This window comes from Lipophrys pholis, assembly GCF_963383615.2.
Source record: "Lipophrys pholis genome assembly, chromosome: 22".
In the NCBI taxonomy this organism is placed as follows: domain Eukaryota; kingdom Metazoa; phylum Chordata; class Actinopteri; order Blenniiformes; family Blenniidae; genus Lipophrys; species Lipophrys pholis.
In genome coordinates this window covers 8,468,269-8,481,791 of record NC_137644.1, presented here as the reverse complement: position 1 = coordinate 8,481,791, position 13,523 = coordinate 8,468,269, and the positions used below count along the sequence as shown (strand labels likewise).

The 13,523-nt window shown below is 43.3% G+C and overlaps 1 protein-coding gene across 1 annotated transcript in view; it reads left to right on the top strand.

Annotated features, from left to right (window-relative positions):
* The window catches only part of LOC308127196 (membrane-associated guanylate kinase, WW and PDZ domain-containing protein 2-like), a 70,324-nt gene extending 61,535 nt beyond the window's left edge, over positions 1-8,789 (top strand). The window contains exon 2 of the mRNA XM_080492067.1: positions 8,087-8,789. Coding sequence (XP_080348193.1) covers positions 8,087-8,409 — 323 coding nt within the window. The 3' untranslated portion in view covers positions 8,410-8,789. The remainder of the gene's footprint in view (positions 1-8,086) is intronic.
* Positions 8,790-13,523: the final 4,734 nt, after the last annotated feature.

The following is a 13,523-nucleotide window of genomic DNA, read 5'->3' as shown; positions in this document are numbered from 1 at the left end:
TGAGTCTCTCAGGTTATACAGTCAGTGGACGTTATTAAATCTAGAATTACTCACCTGCGGTTTCATCTATGATATGATCATTATTGCCAACAGACACATATTTGAAGAAGATATTTTAAGAAAACATTAAAAGTGTCGATGTTCATTCCTGTCCCGTTTGCATGACGTTTCACGTCCAACCGCATCGTTTGCCCGCGAGAATCCCAGGAGAATATGGACCGGTAGTCATGACACTCCGTCTGATGTCCGTCTACTGAGCATGTGCAGAAGAACGATTTACTACTGCGCAGTAACAGTTTTTCTACAGAGCCTGCACGTTCACAAAAAGTTAAGATTTTGTTTCCACAAAAAAGGAGTTGGGGCGTTTTCCAAAAGTTGCATATTAAGTGGCTCCAAGCACAATTTTCATGTCAATGGACCCCAATTAAAGTTGAGCATTTTCGCTTGAAAGCATTGTCCCGTAAACGGATGTTTCTTTAACTTAAGGAGGTTTTCTGGAGTTAGATATTTTGCTGACCACTCAATTACTAACCTGCAGGACCAGGGGATCACTCTTTGTCTCGTCTCTATCCTTTGACCTGTTTGGCATTCGAGTCCACCCTGCCAGGAGTACTAGTCTCCAGCTGTCCCACAAACCGTCCCACCCCAGTGAGGTCGAGATCCAGGAGCACATGGTACTTGGAACTTAAGAACCATGTATGAGACTGAAAAGACGCACCAAATTGCAATGGAAATGGTAAGATGCAACATCTCAATGCTGGAATAAGTGACTGGAAACGATCAGGGACTTTGTCCAACTGAGTCAGACTGGAATAAAATGATGAGATTAACTCAAGATCGTTGGGAGTGGTGTCTTTTTGTGGATGTCCTATACTCCCTAGCAGCGATGGGGTTAAGGTAAGTCGTTCATTACCTCATCATTAAGTCATTATTGAGTTCGACTGACGATCTGGTGACCCAGAGATGGAATTAAGTACTCAAGCATCATTCAAACCTTTAATTACTGAAATAGGAGAAGGTCGTTCATGGAAATGAGACATGTGGCAAGTTCGAAAATAAATCTAGATTTTCAGCACTTTCAAATGCAATGGAAAGATAACCCAAAGAGATGTTCCCTACTGTCGTCGCCATTGGTGTTTATGTGAAGTAAACGTGTGAATTTGATCAAGTCTGCGGAATTGGTGAAATGACACTACATAAATGAAGTGTGTTTAGCATTGATTACCCACTATATTGCAGAGAGCTTGTTGTCAGGCATAACGTACGTGTGAAAAAATGCCTGTATTGTTTTTCTGAACTGAGGGTGCATGCTAAAAAGTAACTGCAGCAGACATTTTGAATCATGTTGCATTTGGTCTGCTTTGTTTCTTATTGCTTTGGGTTTGAATTGCTGCTAATATCTCCATCTCTACTATCTCCAACTAGTCTGCATATCTATTGCTGAATATCCGATCTATAGTGGTCGCAGCCGCTGTTGCTATAATGATCACTTCAGGGACTTGACTGCAGAAGCCGGGCTAATCAGACAAAATGAGAAAATGTCTCAAAGAAACAAGAGACAACAAATGATTACAAAAACTGTGAAAGAGTTCCAGTTTTAGGCTTCATTTCTAGCGAGAGGCCATTAGTGGACAAAAGTTTGGACACAAGCTGTGAAGAGATGACACCAGCTTTTCTCAAGTTTTAGGCCAAACTTTGAAGTAAATCCAAGTATTCATGAGAGAGACTATTGATAAGTGAGCATAAGTAATCTTTGCCATCTTGTTGGTGCAGCAGATTCACGGTGGAGGCCATTGACCGTTATATAATTTAACATGAGTATATGGCTTCTGTAGGGACGCTCCACCAGTCTATCAATGTGTTGTAATTTGTCAGGTTTTCTTGACCGCTGAAGTTTGCATAAGCTTTTTTTTTTTTACTTGATCCAAAGTAAAGCATGGCGTATATACGAGCCATTTGAAATGAAAATAGTCAGAATCATATTCACTGTTGAACGCTTTCAAGGGTAAACAGTGCGTGAGGAAGCGATGTACGCTGTAGAGTAATTTCGCTAATAGAGATGTGTGTCCTGCGCGTCAAACTCCACATGGATCTAAGACACTGGCTCAGTTCTCCAGCATACCTGATCGACATCTAAATACCGCTGACGGCTGGAGCCATCAACAGGATGTGTCCTTCCTGCTCCGTGTGAATTCCAGTTGTGGCTTCGCTCGTTGATGCTGCGCGGGTTGATCCTTGGGGTTCACTCACTTTCTATGCTTGTATGCAAATCACAGCCGGTTTCTCACCCGACAGCGTTCAGGCGTGCGGATAATTTGCTCAGTTGAGGTAGAGCACCTTGCGTAATCACATGCTTTTATGCAAAATCAGGTTCAAGCGCAGTTCAGCCAACTTTTTAGTACAGCAGGAAAAAAAAAAAATCCCAGTTCAGTGGACATAAATAGAGTCCAATGTGTTTGAATGTGAGGGACCGGTTTTCTCTGACTTAAACTCAGTGAAAATCCAGTGAATTAGATTCTCCCGTGGTTTCCATCAGAAACGTACAGGAAGTCAGCTGGTGGGCTGGGAGGACTTTCCATGGCGCTGTTTTAGTTTTTGATGTAGTTTGAAAGCTACACCTTTAAGTAGCACAAGAAGAGATTTACATCCCTTAGAATCTAAATATAATGTGTAAATATAATATAAATATCATATACTGTGACAACTATTAGGAAATCTTATAGAACAAAACATTTATTTTAAAAAAGCACAGTTTGTTTCTGTGGATGTCTCTTTTTGGTATTTTGAGCTTTATTTTAAAGATCCTCTTTGAAATATGGAGGAGTTTGCATCAACAGCTCGGCTGTGCTGATAATATTAGTGTCCATTCCGCTGAAATCACACATTTAAAAGAATTCCAGCTATAGAGACTAAACAACACGTTTACATTATGAAGGTTGAGTAACAAGCCGACATGGAATAAAAAAAAAACAACCTGACAGCTCAACCTGAAAATAAACATTTTTGTGTATGGAGGAGCAAGGATCTCCTCTGCTCATTTTATTCTCACCACTTTGTGCGGCAGCAACGAAGAAACGCTTCCCAAAAATAAAATATTCCCTGTTGTGTTGCTCCTGAGTTGGCTTCACTCACTGAGGACCAATCAGAGGAGAGCAGGGTGGTGTCTGCTGGAGCTGGCAACACTTTAAGCTTTCCTGATCTTTTAATGAGTCTGATGATCCACACAGCTGTCTGCTGGAGATCCTCTGCTGCAGCTTCAATACACACACACACACACACACACACACACAGTGTGTGTGTGTGTGTAGGTGAACTAAATAAGTGTTATTTGTATTCTAGAAAATACAGTATGTTAAATTCTTTGTGTAATTGTATTTCATTGTTTGTGCAGTATATATGCTGCTGGTATCAGTACATGAAATTTTTCACATCAGCCACCAGTCAACACCATTTTTTCATATGTTTAGTTTTTCTGTGGGTTAAAAACGTTCGCTCGACTTTTTAAAGTGTGAAACGCAGACATTTGAATGAAAACTGTTTTTACAAGGCGACTCGTGATCGTATGACATTTTCTTTTAAAGTGTTTAAAGAACCCTTTGCTTTTGTCTTTGTCAAGCTAAATGTTTAGTAAATTTTGAGGGCCAACTGGAGTTGCGAGTGGAGATCCCCATTGCCGTCGCCATTGGTAAATCGACTTGTCGTCAAGTCTCCATCACTTCAGACCCCGTTCTCACACTACTCAAAGTGTATAAACTTGAGTGAAAGCTTCGCGCGTCTCTGCGGTAGCCGGCGCTCCTCTGAGAGCGCTCCCTGTTGGTGGCTCGGCGTGAGGCAGTTGGCTGCGATCGTACCTCAATCCCCCGGAGGAACCAGCTGCTCCCTTGTTTTTTTGACTCAACAGGCTGTTTTCTCTCTCCTCTGCCTCTCCGGGGGATTTGCATGACACCTGCTGAGTTTAAATGTGGGGTGATTCTCTTCTTCTGGAGAGCAACAACAATTTTCATGCACCCATCTGTTTAGGAAACAGTTTTGATTGCCGCTCTTGGCTACAAACGTGGCAGAAATGCTCTCTTTTTATTTTCTATCGCGCTCAGATGATCATCAGTGTCTCGTGTGCATGCTGCTATTTGTTACGGTCCCTCAAGGTGAGGGCGGAATTAACTCTTGCTCCGTTTTCCCCTCGATCTCCATCGTCTCTTGCCTGTTCTCCCTCTGCCGTGTACTTTTCTCCATCAGAAGCATCATATCATTTCCACATCCTCCTGGGACTTGGTAGTTTTATAGTTGACAGTCGCTGTAATAACAATCCAACTTGGTCGTCTGCCTGAATGTCCGTGTTTTCTCTTTTGTTAATGTTTATAGCGTGTTGTTCTTTGTGCTGATGTGTGTGGTTTTATTACCATAACAGACAACAGTGCAAACTTGTGGACTGGCATGCCAACTCCATGGTTTTCTGCTGTTTCCATCTAAAACTGACACCATTTTAAAATCATTGCCATGTCGACGCAAACTTTTTCCGAAATGAAAATGCAACAACGGATACAACTATTTGTCTTAATTCATCACTTACACTTTCCTAAAAAACTGTTATTATGTGACATTTCCCCCAAAAAACACGAGATTGAAATACATCAGAATGTCGACCGTTCCACCGGCACACCTGTTGGACATCTTACTGCTTATTATTTCTGGAGTAAGAAAGAAACAAACCAGATTCTTCCAGGAGAATTTACTCAAAATCCGGTGTGTCTCACACATATTGGACCAATCTTCATCTGTAATTTCTTCTTGGAGCTCATCTCCCTGTTTTGCTTTAATTTACACAGTTGTGTGTTTGTCATATGGATTAATTTCTTTATAAGCGATGACTAAGATGCACGTAAACACAAGAAAAGCAATGTTATATTTGACCTTGACGTCGCTGTTCTCGTAGCATTCATGTGGAAGGAAAGAGCTCGTTCTGGAAGCAGACAGAATGTGGATGTGGTCCGGCTGGTGTCTCTTTGATAGTCATTTTACTGAGAATCTACTAGTTGATTGAAGCCACATTGTCAAGTTATAACTCATATAATGAACCTCTCTTGAAAGATTGTGCTGTTTTTATGTATGGTCACGTTTTAAGCAGGAACTGTTCTTCAGGCCATGGTATTAATAGTAGATTTAGTAATTTTTGCTATTGTAAGAATGAAAAGAAAATTTCAGATATATACATTTTCAAGTTTATTTTAATTGTTTCAACACACCCCCAATTATGGCTTCCAATAAATAGGACATCTAAATGTATTCAAAATGCATGCTTTTGATCATTTCTAGCCTTTGCAGGATGGTTTCCTTGATTAATTTCAATACATGACTGGTTCCAATGGCCTGTAAAACCAATATTTGTTCATTTTGAAACAAGCGCTAAATAAGTGAAATCCATTTACCATTTCTGTGAACTGTGTGTGTGTGTGTGTGTGTGTGTGTGTGTGTGTGTTTAATGGTAAATGGATTTCACTTATATAGCGCTTTTCCACTGCTTGAGCAGTCCTCAAAGCTGTTAATCACACACACGCATACACGCACCAGTGGAGGCGGCTGCCATGCAAAGCGCCCAGTTTGGAAGCAGTGTGGGTTTCAGTGTCTTGCTCAAGGACACGGCGACGTACGGAGAGATGGGGAATCGAACCGGCAACAGTCCATTTGATGAACCATCACTCGACCAGTTTATCCAGCGCTGTTAGAGTTAACACTGTTCCCTGTATGTCGCTTCAGTAAAATCATGATGCGTGTGTGTTGGATTTAGAATTTGTCCACAAACGCAGCGATGGAGGAGAAGAAACGAGGCTGGAAACATCTGATCATAATGCCTCTCTTTACACACAGTAAACAAACACCGACTCAATGAGGAGGGATTCTCTCTGCGGGAGTGAAACAACACAGTCTTGTCGGCATGAAATATAGTGTTTAGAGTCGCCATGTGGAAGACGCGAGGAGCAGAGCGGGTGGGCACGGGGACGGGGTGCGTGCAGTGCCCTGCGCTGCAGACGGGGGGCGTCGTAGGACCTGGGAATCTGGAGGGATGCGAGAGGACGAGGGATCTGAGCGTGATCGGTCCCTGGCGCCGGAGCCGAGCTTCAGCGGTCGCTCTCGCTCACTCTCGGCATCGCTCACACACACTTCTTTCCTTTTTCCCTCCTCGTTTCTCCCCCACTGTCTCTCTCGCTCTCTCTCTCTCTTTCTCTCTCTCTCCCTCTCTCTCTCTCTCTCTCACACACACACACACTCTGCCCTGTCTTTTCCTCAGCCACTCATTGTAGCGCGCTCTCCTGTCTCATCTCTCCGCCGTGGAGTGCAGGGAGAGGTGATTGTGCTCGCCGGCTGCCTGGCAGTGGCTTCCCCGGGCAAACAGCGGCAGAGTTGAAGACCCCAGGGACCAGGACAGTACAGGAGAGGTCGGGGGTTTTGGGGTGGGGGGGGGGATTTCCTGCAGGAGAGAGCCGGAGTAAAGATTTTTCCTCCAGTGGAGATATATTTGCATCACAAAAAAAAAAACCTGTGGAAAGAGGACTGACACTGTGCAGGCTGCACAACCGCTGTCCGCACAAGAGGTGCCTTTTAGTGTGTTAATCTGTGTGTGTCTGTGTTTGTGTGTGTGTGTGTGTGAGATTTTGGATTGCGCTCACCTTTTCAGTATGCAGATTCATCGGCTTGCATTCTTTTCTCATGTAAATGTGAACATTGGCTGCTCTCGACCGCTTCCCGTCCGTCTGATGGAGCCACAGATGCAGCCGGTCTCTGATTCAGATTTTCTTTTATTGCATGATCATAATGCATCCCTCTGTGAATTAGTTCATATGCATGCCCCGTGTGTGCACGCACTGTTATGAAAACACACGAGCGTAGAGCCAGAATGTGCTCAATAATTGATCTCATCCAGAATGCTGGGGAAAAAAAAACACAAAACAACAACTTCCAAACTAGGTTATTGTTGTATTAATGGGCCACGCGTTATGTTTCGCCCGCCCTCCGTCTGAGAGTCGCATGTTTGGATGCGTCTGCGTCGTCTCGGCCGTCTGAGAGGCTGGCGTGCTCGCTCTCCATCGTGTCATGCCTGGATGTCATTGCTTCAAGGATCGCACGGTGGAAAAAAAGGGAGGAGGAGGAGGAGGAGGAGGAGGAGGGGGAGTGGGGATAAACGCTGCATGGCATCGTGCCAAGTTGGATGTTGAAGGTTAGATGAATGTCTCTCCAGCGTCCGTCTGCAGCAGGAGGAACTGGGAATGACAAGTCTGTTGCTTAAAGCAACACTGTGAGGAATCCCTCAAGTCACACCTCTTCTCCTCCGGCAGACCTTCGCTCCTGCCTCCATTTCCAGTGTCATTACACGAGCGTGTACCGGAGGTAGAGGGCTGAAGTATTTGTATCGGGTGGAATGACGGGGCATGCACTGGATTATCGTATTACCTCCTCCCCTTCCCGCTCCCCTGTGGGATTTGCCCTCGCCCCTTCCATCTCTCTTCCCCCCTGTCGTCCCTCCATCGCTCCGTCCTGCTGAGCCCGTGAGATTTACTGGTCTTGAGTCCACACAGAGAACCGGGGCTGCTGGAGACGTGAGGGGAGAAGAGGGGGGGGGTGATTCAGGTGAGGGAGGAGGAGAGAGGAAGTGAGAACAAACGGCCCCCGAGGGGGAGGGGTGGGGGGGGGGGGGGGGGGGGGGGGGGGCGTGGGTGACTTATGTGTGGAAATTTCTCCACACATGTTTGGCCAACGCTCCAATTAGCACCTCCACCAATCCCAGGCTCCACAGACTCTGAATCCGCGTTGGCATTCATTAGCGTCGGCTGTTTGTTTGGAGGATTTTAGCAAATTCAAATTGTTGACTGGAGTGTTTTCTGGGTCATTTGTCACTGCAGTGTTTGATCGTGCCTCTGCTCGCGGTAGAAGTTTGGGGGAAAGCATTTTTCACCCACCCGGTTGCTCCTGTTTCAGATGGAAGCCTGATTGGACTCATTCTGCTCTCACTTCTTCAAAAGTGGAGAAGGTTGTGATTTGAAGTCGATGGTCCAACTCTGATTGCTGATTCCCGACCTTTGTGTTCCTCCAGGGGGCGTGATAGACAAGGACCTGCGCCACTACCTCAACCTGCGCTTCCAGAAAGGCTCCGTGGACCACGAGCTGCAGCAGATCATACGGGACAACCTCTACCTCCGCACCGTTCCCTGTGAGTCGCATTGTCCTCCTCTGCCCTCCCTTTTGTCTGTCTCCGTTACCTCGGCTCACCTCCGATTTCCAGACGCATTTCTTTTTCCCCCCTCTTTTTCTTTTTTTTTTTTTTTTTTGTTGCAAAGGCTGGATTATCAGTCGAGGCAAGTGTGCAGTGCAATGGCAGAAGGGACCTTGGCTGAAATGAAAGTAACAAGGACGTGAGCACGTTGGGGAGTCGAACATCACATGCATGCTTTGGAACTTGGCCCTTAAGAAAGCTGCTGTTGGCATCAAGGATGGATTTTTTTTATAATATGAAATCATTCATGTTGTTGTATTTAGTAATGTCTTCCTTAGCAGTCCCACGTGAGCAAGTGGAGACAAAAATAGAGAGGAAAGAAAAATCCCTTTTCGCAGGAGAAGCAAACAGAGGTGGGATTAGGATTAGGGGACAGTGAGAAGAGAAAAGCAAAGAGGAACTAAATAATGAACAGGAAGCACAGATTAGAGGTTTGAGCTCCACAGACAGAGATACCTGCTGACAGAGACAATCCAGGACCTTTGTGAAATTGAGAACCAGTTCTCAACGAACTTGTCTGGTCAAAAAAAGGTAAAATTAAGAAAATAAAAGAGTATTACAATGAATGAGTGAGAGATATAGGTACTGAGAGTGAAAAAATGAGAAGGTTCAATTCTTCAAATAAAGTCTCCTAGTCTGAATCTAGAGCAGCACAATTTAGAAATGATGTCTGCCCCAATTTCTAAGCTTCATCAAACTGTTATGTGAATGAAATAGGAGGGTTTCAAGCCTGATCCTGAAAGGTAACTGAAAGCCTGATAAACCTAAAGTTGTGTCCACAGTTCACCTTTAGAAATGACAAATTCTCAAATAGGAGTGAAATCTCTGCTGGGATAAAGTACAGGTCTTAAACATGTTTGAAAATTGTAAATTTGGAAACTCATTCCTCTCATCACTTAACCATTTTGAGTCACAAGCAGTGTGATTTATATAAAATATCAACCAAATAGCCCAAATGTATAAAATAGCAGTCATACCACGGCCTTCTACACATAAAGCTGAGCATGGACGGCGAGAACATTGGCGAAACCTGTTGAATCTTCTAATTTATCTTGTTTGGTGTGGTGCAAAATCCAAGGAAAGGAAGCTTGATCCCATTGCCTGGTTAGTTTATAAAGATCCAGGCTGGTGAGGCTGCTGTGTACACTGATAAGTCCTTGAAGGTATCAAACCACATGGATTGTGACTGGTCGATTCAGTCGTGCTCGTTGCTTCTCTTAAGCTGTTTTCTCCTCTTTCTCGTCTCTTTCCTGTCGAGATTTGCAGCTCTGCTGTGAAATTTTCTCTCCGTGCTCGCCGTGTATCGCTGGTTCCAGGTCCCGGATCTCCCAAACACCCGTCGGCGTGTCGATCGATTAACTGCTGGAGCGTTAGTTCGAGTGGAATCAGTTTCGCTTGGAAGTTTTGACTCTTTAAAAATCAAGTGTTGACTGCAACTCTCAGTCTCTAATTAGCCGCATTAACTGCCTGACAAGAGCACACAGTTGTAAGCGAGTGTTGTCGACAATCAAAGATAAGATTTCGAGGGCTTTAAGCTATTGATACTCGGTGTTTTTACTTCAGGATTGCGTTACAAACTCAAAGCTTATCTAAGGCTTGTGTGCTGTGGGTGAGTGTGTGCACGTTTATCAAGCTTATTAAATGCTTATACAGGCTTAGACACACTGATGTTTAATCTATATTCTTCTGATGCCATTTGTTTGCTGACTATATGCTTGTTGGCATCAGTCGGTGATATTAGGGGCTGTCTGTTTGTGTGTACAAGCTCTTATCTGTGTCGAGTGTGTGTTAGCCTCGCCGTGCCATTAGGCCCAGCTGTCTGGTGGTGAGCTCCCCCTCTGAATCCCTAATGGAGGTGCATTCTTCACCCATTGCGCTGAGAACACTTTTCTGTTCCCCTCTCGATACGGAAAACAGCACGAGAAACCTCATAGGAGAGAGGAAAAAAAAGAGGTATTTATTTGCAACGCCACCATAATTTCCTCTGATAACCACTCACGGAGCTCGCTGGTGGTGGTGGCGGTCCCGGAGAGAGGGTGAGGGGAACAAATGGAAGAACACACCGAGGGTGAGGAACATAGATTAGGTGGGAGGGTAGAGACTTGATTGTAGGGATGCAGATGTGTAAAAAAAACAATTCAACGGGCGAGAGCGACTCCCAAGGTGGAACCTTCCTTTTGACGTTTTACGTTTCCGAAAAGTTTCTCGTTTACGTGGCAACAGTTTGGAAATGAAGTCCGTTTCCACAAAAACAGCGGAAACGCAAAAAACGATGGACTTACCATGCGCATGAGTAGTAGCAGTGTTTGAGAAAAGTTGGGTTTTGCATGCAAAATTGCAATGGCTCTGAGCACCGTACACGCTACGAGAGTACTCTAGTATTCTGTTTTCACTTGAAAAGGTCCCGGAGGCCTGAGCTGTCAAAAGTTAGCTGACAAAGGTTTGCAGGTGTCTCGAAGCTATTTAGTTATTTATTAAAATAAGTGGCTTATCATAAGTCAGACATAAATATACTATACATAAGAATCCATTGTCCAAGTTATGACTACGAGCTGTTTATTTATGAATTAAGTAAAATCCTTTCACAGCAAAGTTTTGAGTTTAGTCTTCTCAGCTTTTCTATATTCGTTATCAATCAAAAAAAGGATAACCAGCATTTTGTGACTTATTTTTATTGCCTGTTTGATTTTTTTACTTTTGCAGTCTTCGCTTTTGAATTACGGAAACTTTCAGTTGTTTTTCAGGTCTGTGTCCCTGAACTGGAAACTACAAAGACGTTCCATGAAAGGGATATTTAAAGTTGTCTGACCTGAGCTGGGTAATAATTTTGTTGTTTTGTTAGTCAAACCTTAACTTGAGCTGTTATGGAAACAAAAGTCTCTTAAACGCAGTCGCGTTCGGTATCAAGTGAACTTTTTAATGTAGACTGATTAAGTTTTTTTCAAATACACAAACAATTATTGAGACCAATTAGTTTTTCTATAGGGAAACCAATTTACATCTTTTTTTGGAAGTGATTATCATCCTGAATTTGAATGAAGCACGGGAAATATGAGGTTGGTATCGAGGCTGTTTTCTTTCACGAGGGATAAAGTGCCGAAACACCTCTTGAACCGATATAGAAAGAGCTGCCTTGCACCTTGCTGAGATCTGTGATAAGTGGTGAATCTAATGAAGACTAAAGGGACGAGAGAGAAACGAGAATCACAAGTGATAGATGTGGAGTAGTTCATCACAGCAATTTAAACATAACCCTTGAGTGGTAAAGAAAAGCCTTCTTTTGTGGGAGGCTGGATGGAGGCCGACGGGCGGACGGTGAGCGCGTTACCGCCGCTCATACCAATGGCGAAGCTCAGACCGAGTCTGCGAGGGCAGCTGAGGCTGTGCCAGCTCTTAGACAAATTGCCTGGTTGAAATCCAAGGTCGGGGCGTTAATAGCCTGAGCCCATGTGAAATCAAGCCTATCGTCTGGTAATCCACACAGATTTGATCGGGGCAGATACAGCCGAGTGGGGGGGAAAAAAAGTGTGCGTAGACTAGTTAATATCCCGAAGTAAGACAGAATACTTCGATGTTTGCGGATTGAAACAGAGCAATTAAAACAGATTATTTTTTTTTATGTATAATCTGGCCCCTGACTGTGTTTTAATCTGAAGACTCTTTAGTCGAGCGGAAAGAAGAAACCAGGAAACTCTTTAATATTTGAAGTCATTTTTTAAGTGTTTACAACATTCCAAGTATATAACTTGAAGGTCAACTGAAAGATTAAAAATGACAAGTTCCTCTCATGTTTTCTCTCTAAAATGTTAAATCAATTATAAATATGTGCTGGGAAATTAAATTTATTTATAAAATGATATGAGTCATCTCCTTCAAATGAAAAAAAATAAATAAAAGCCAGTCAGTCCTGTTGTTTTTTCCCTTTTTGGTTCCTTTTTCCTTCCTCTTCTCCTCTTTTTCCTCCTGCACATGACGCGTTGTCACTTCCCACCTCTTCTTTTAGCTCCGCAGACACAGTAAAGCACTTAGCGATAAGCGAGCGTGGTGTTTCTGACAGTCTCTAAATAATAGAGCTCATGACCCGGAGGTCAGCTACAGGTAAAAAAAATAAATAAAAAAACAACAAAGTTTCTCAGTTCCTTGTTTTCGCACCCATCCGACCATGTAAGTGGAGTGACCCTGCGAGAACAACGCCAGACTGTCGACTTCTGACCAGATCGTTAATTATTTCCAAAAAGAGCTTAAAAGCAATCGAATCAGGTCAACTGCACTTGATCATATGTCTTAGAAGATCTTTCGCCTCTTATCCAAGCGGATTCTTCCCTTCCTGCTGCTATAGACACATATATCCTTATGACAACATGAATAGATACCCCCAAAGGGGCAGTTTGGTTTCCAGCCAGTACAGTCGATTCATTTAGACAGTACAAGCACAGGAGGTATTGACTGGTGGTATTTCTACAAACATTCAAGGACATTCAAGAACTGTGTTTCTACATGGTTTCCCCTCAGTATCTGTACGTAGGAACAAAATGTGTCTCCACTTATGCGGACGATGGTGTAGTAAATGTACTTGGCTGAGAGACGTGCCGGTAAATTTAAAAGACAGAACAGCACAAACAGCACCGAGAACCATTCGATTGATATCGTCACATCCACACACGCATTTGTTTTCCCTGGTCAGACGGAGACAGAACATTTTCAAAAAGTTCAGTTTTTTTGTGACTCTGAATCTGTTATGTAAAACCGGCGAGAGGTACTTTTTTTGCCTTTTGGACAGATTTTTCCTGATCGACTTTCAGTTTCTCTGTTAGACTCTCGTGACTTTGGAAGAGACTGTTAATATAAATAAGGCTCAATATTAACAACACTGTGGTGGATTAAGATTAAAGAATAAAGGCTTCCGAAAAGTCAGGAAGGTGCTTTAATTTTTCACAAATGTGAGACTCTAAATGACCTAAATTGGATGAAGATTTGGCATTTTTTAATGGGAGAAACCAATACCAACCAAACAAATACTAATCAAATGTAGTATTCATGATTGTACGAATTTTTAATGTGTGACAGCTGCTTATTGGCATCTCTGGCGGTGTGATGCATTTGGTGGGTTTGATGGATTGTAATGTGTGAGTGGAATGCATGTTTATCACTGTATGTCCCTTTTTTTTTTTTTTTTTTCGCACTTCCAGTGGATGAGGGGCGAATTCCATACTGACTTGTTCAATGACAATAAAGATTTAACTCTCTTATCTCAACA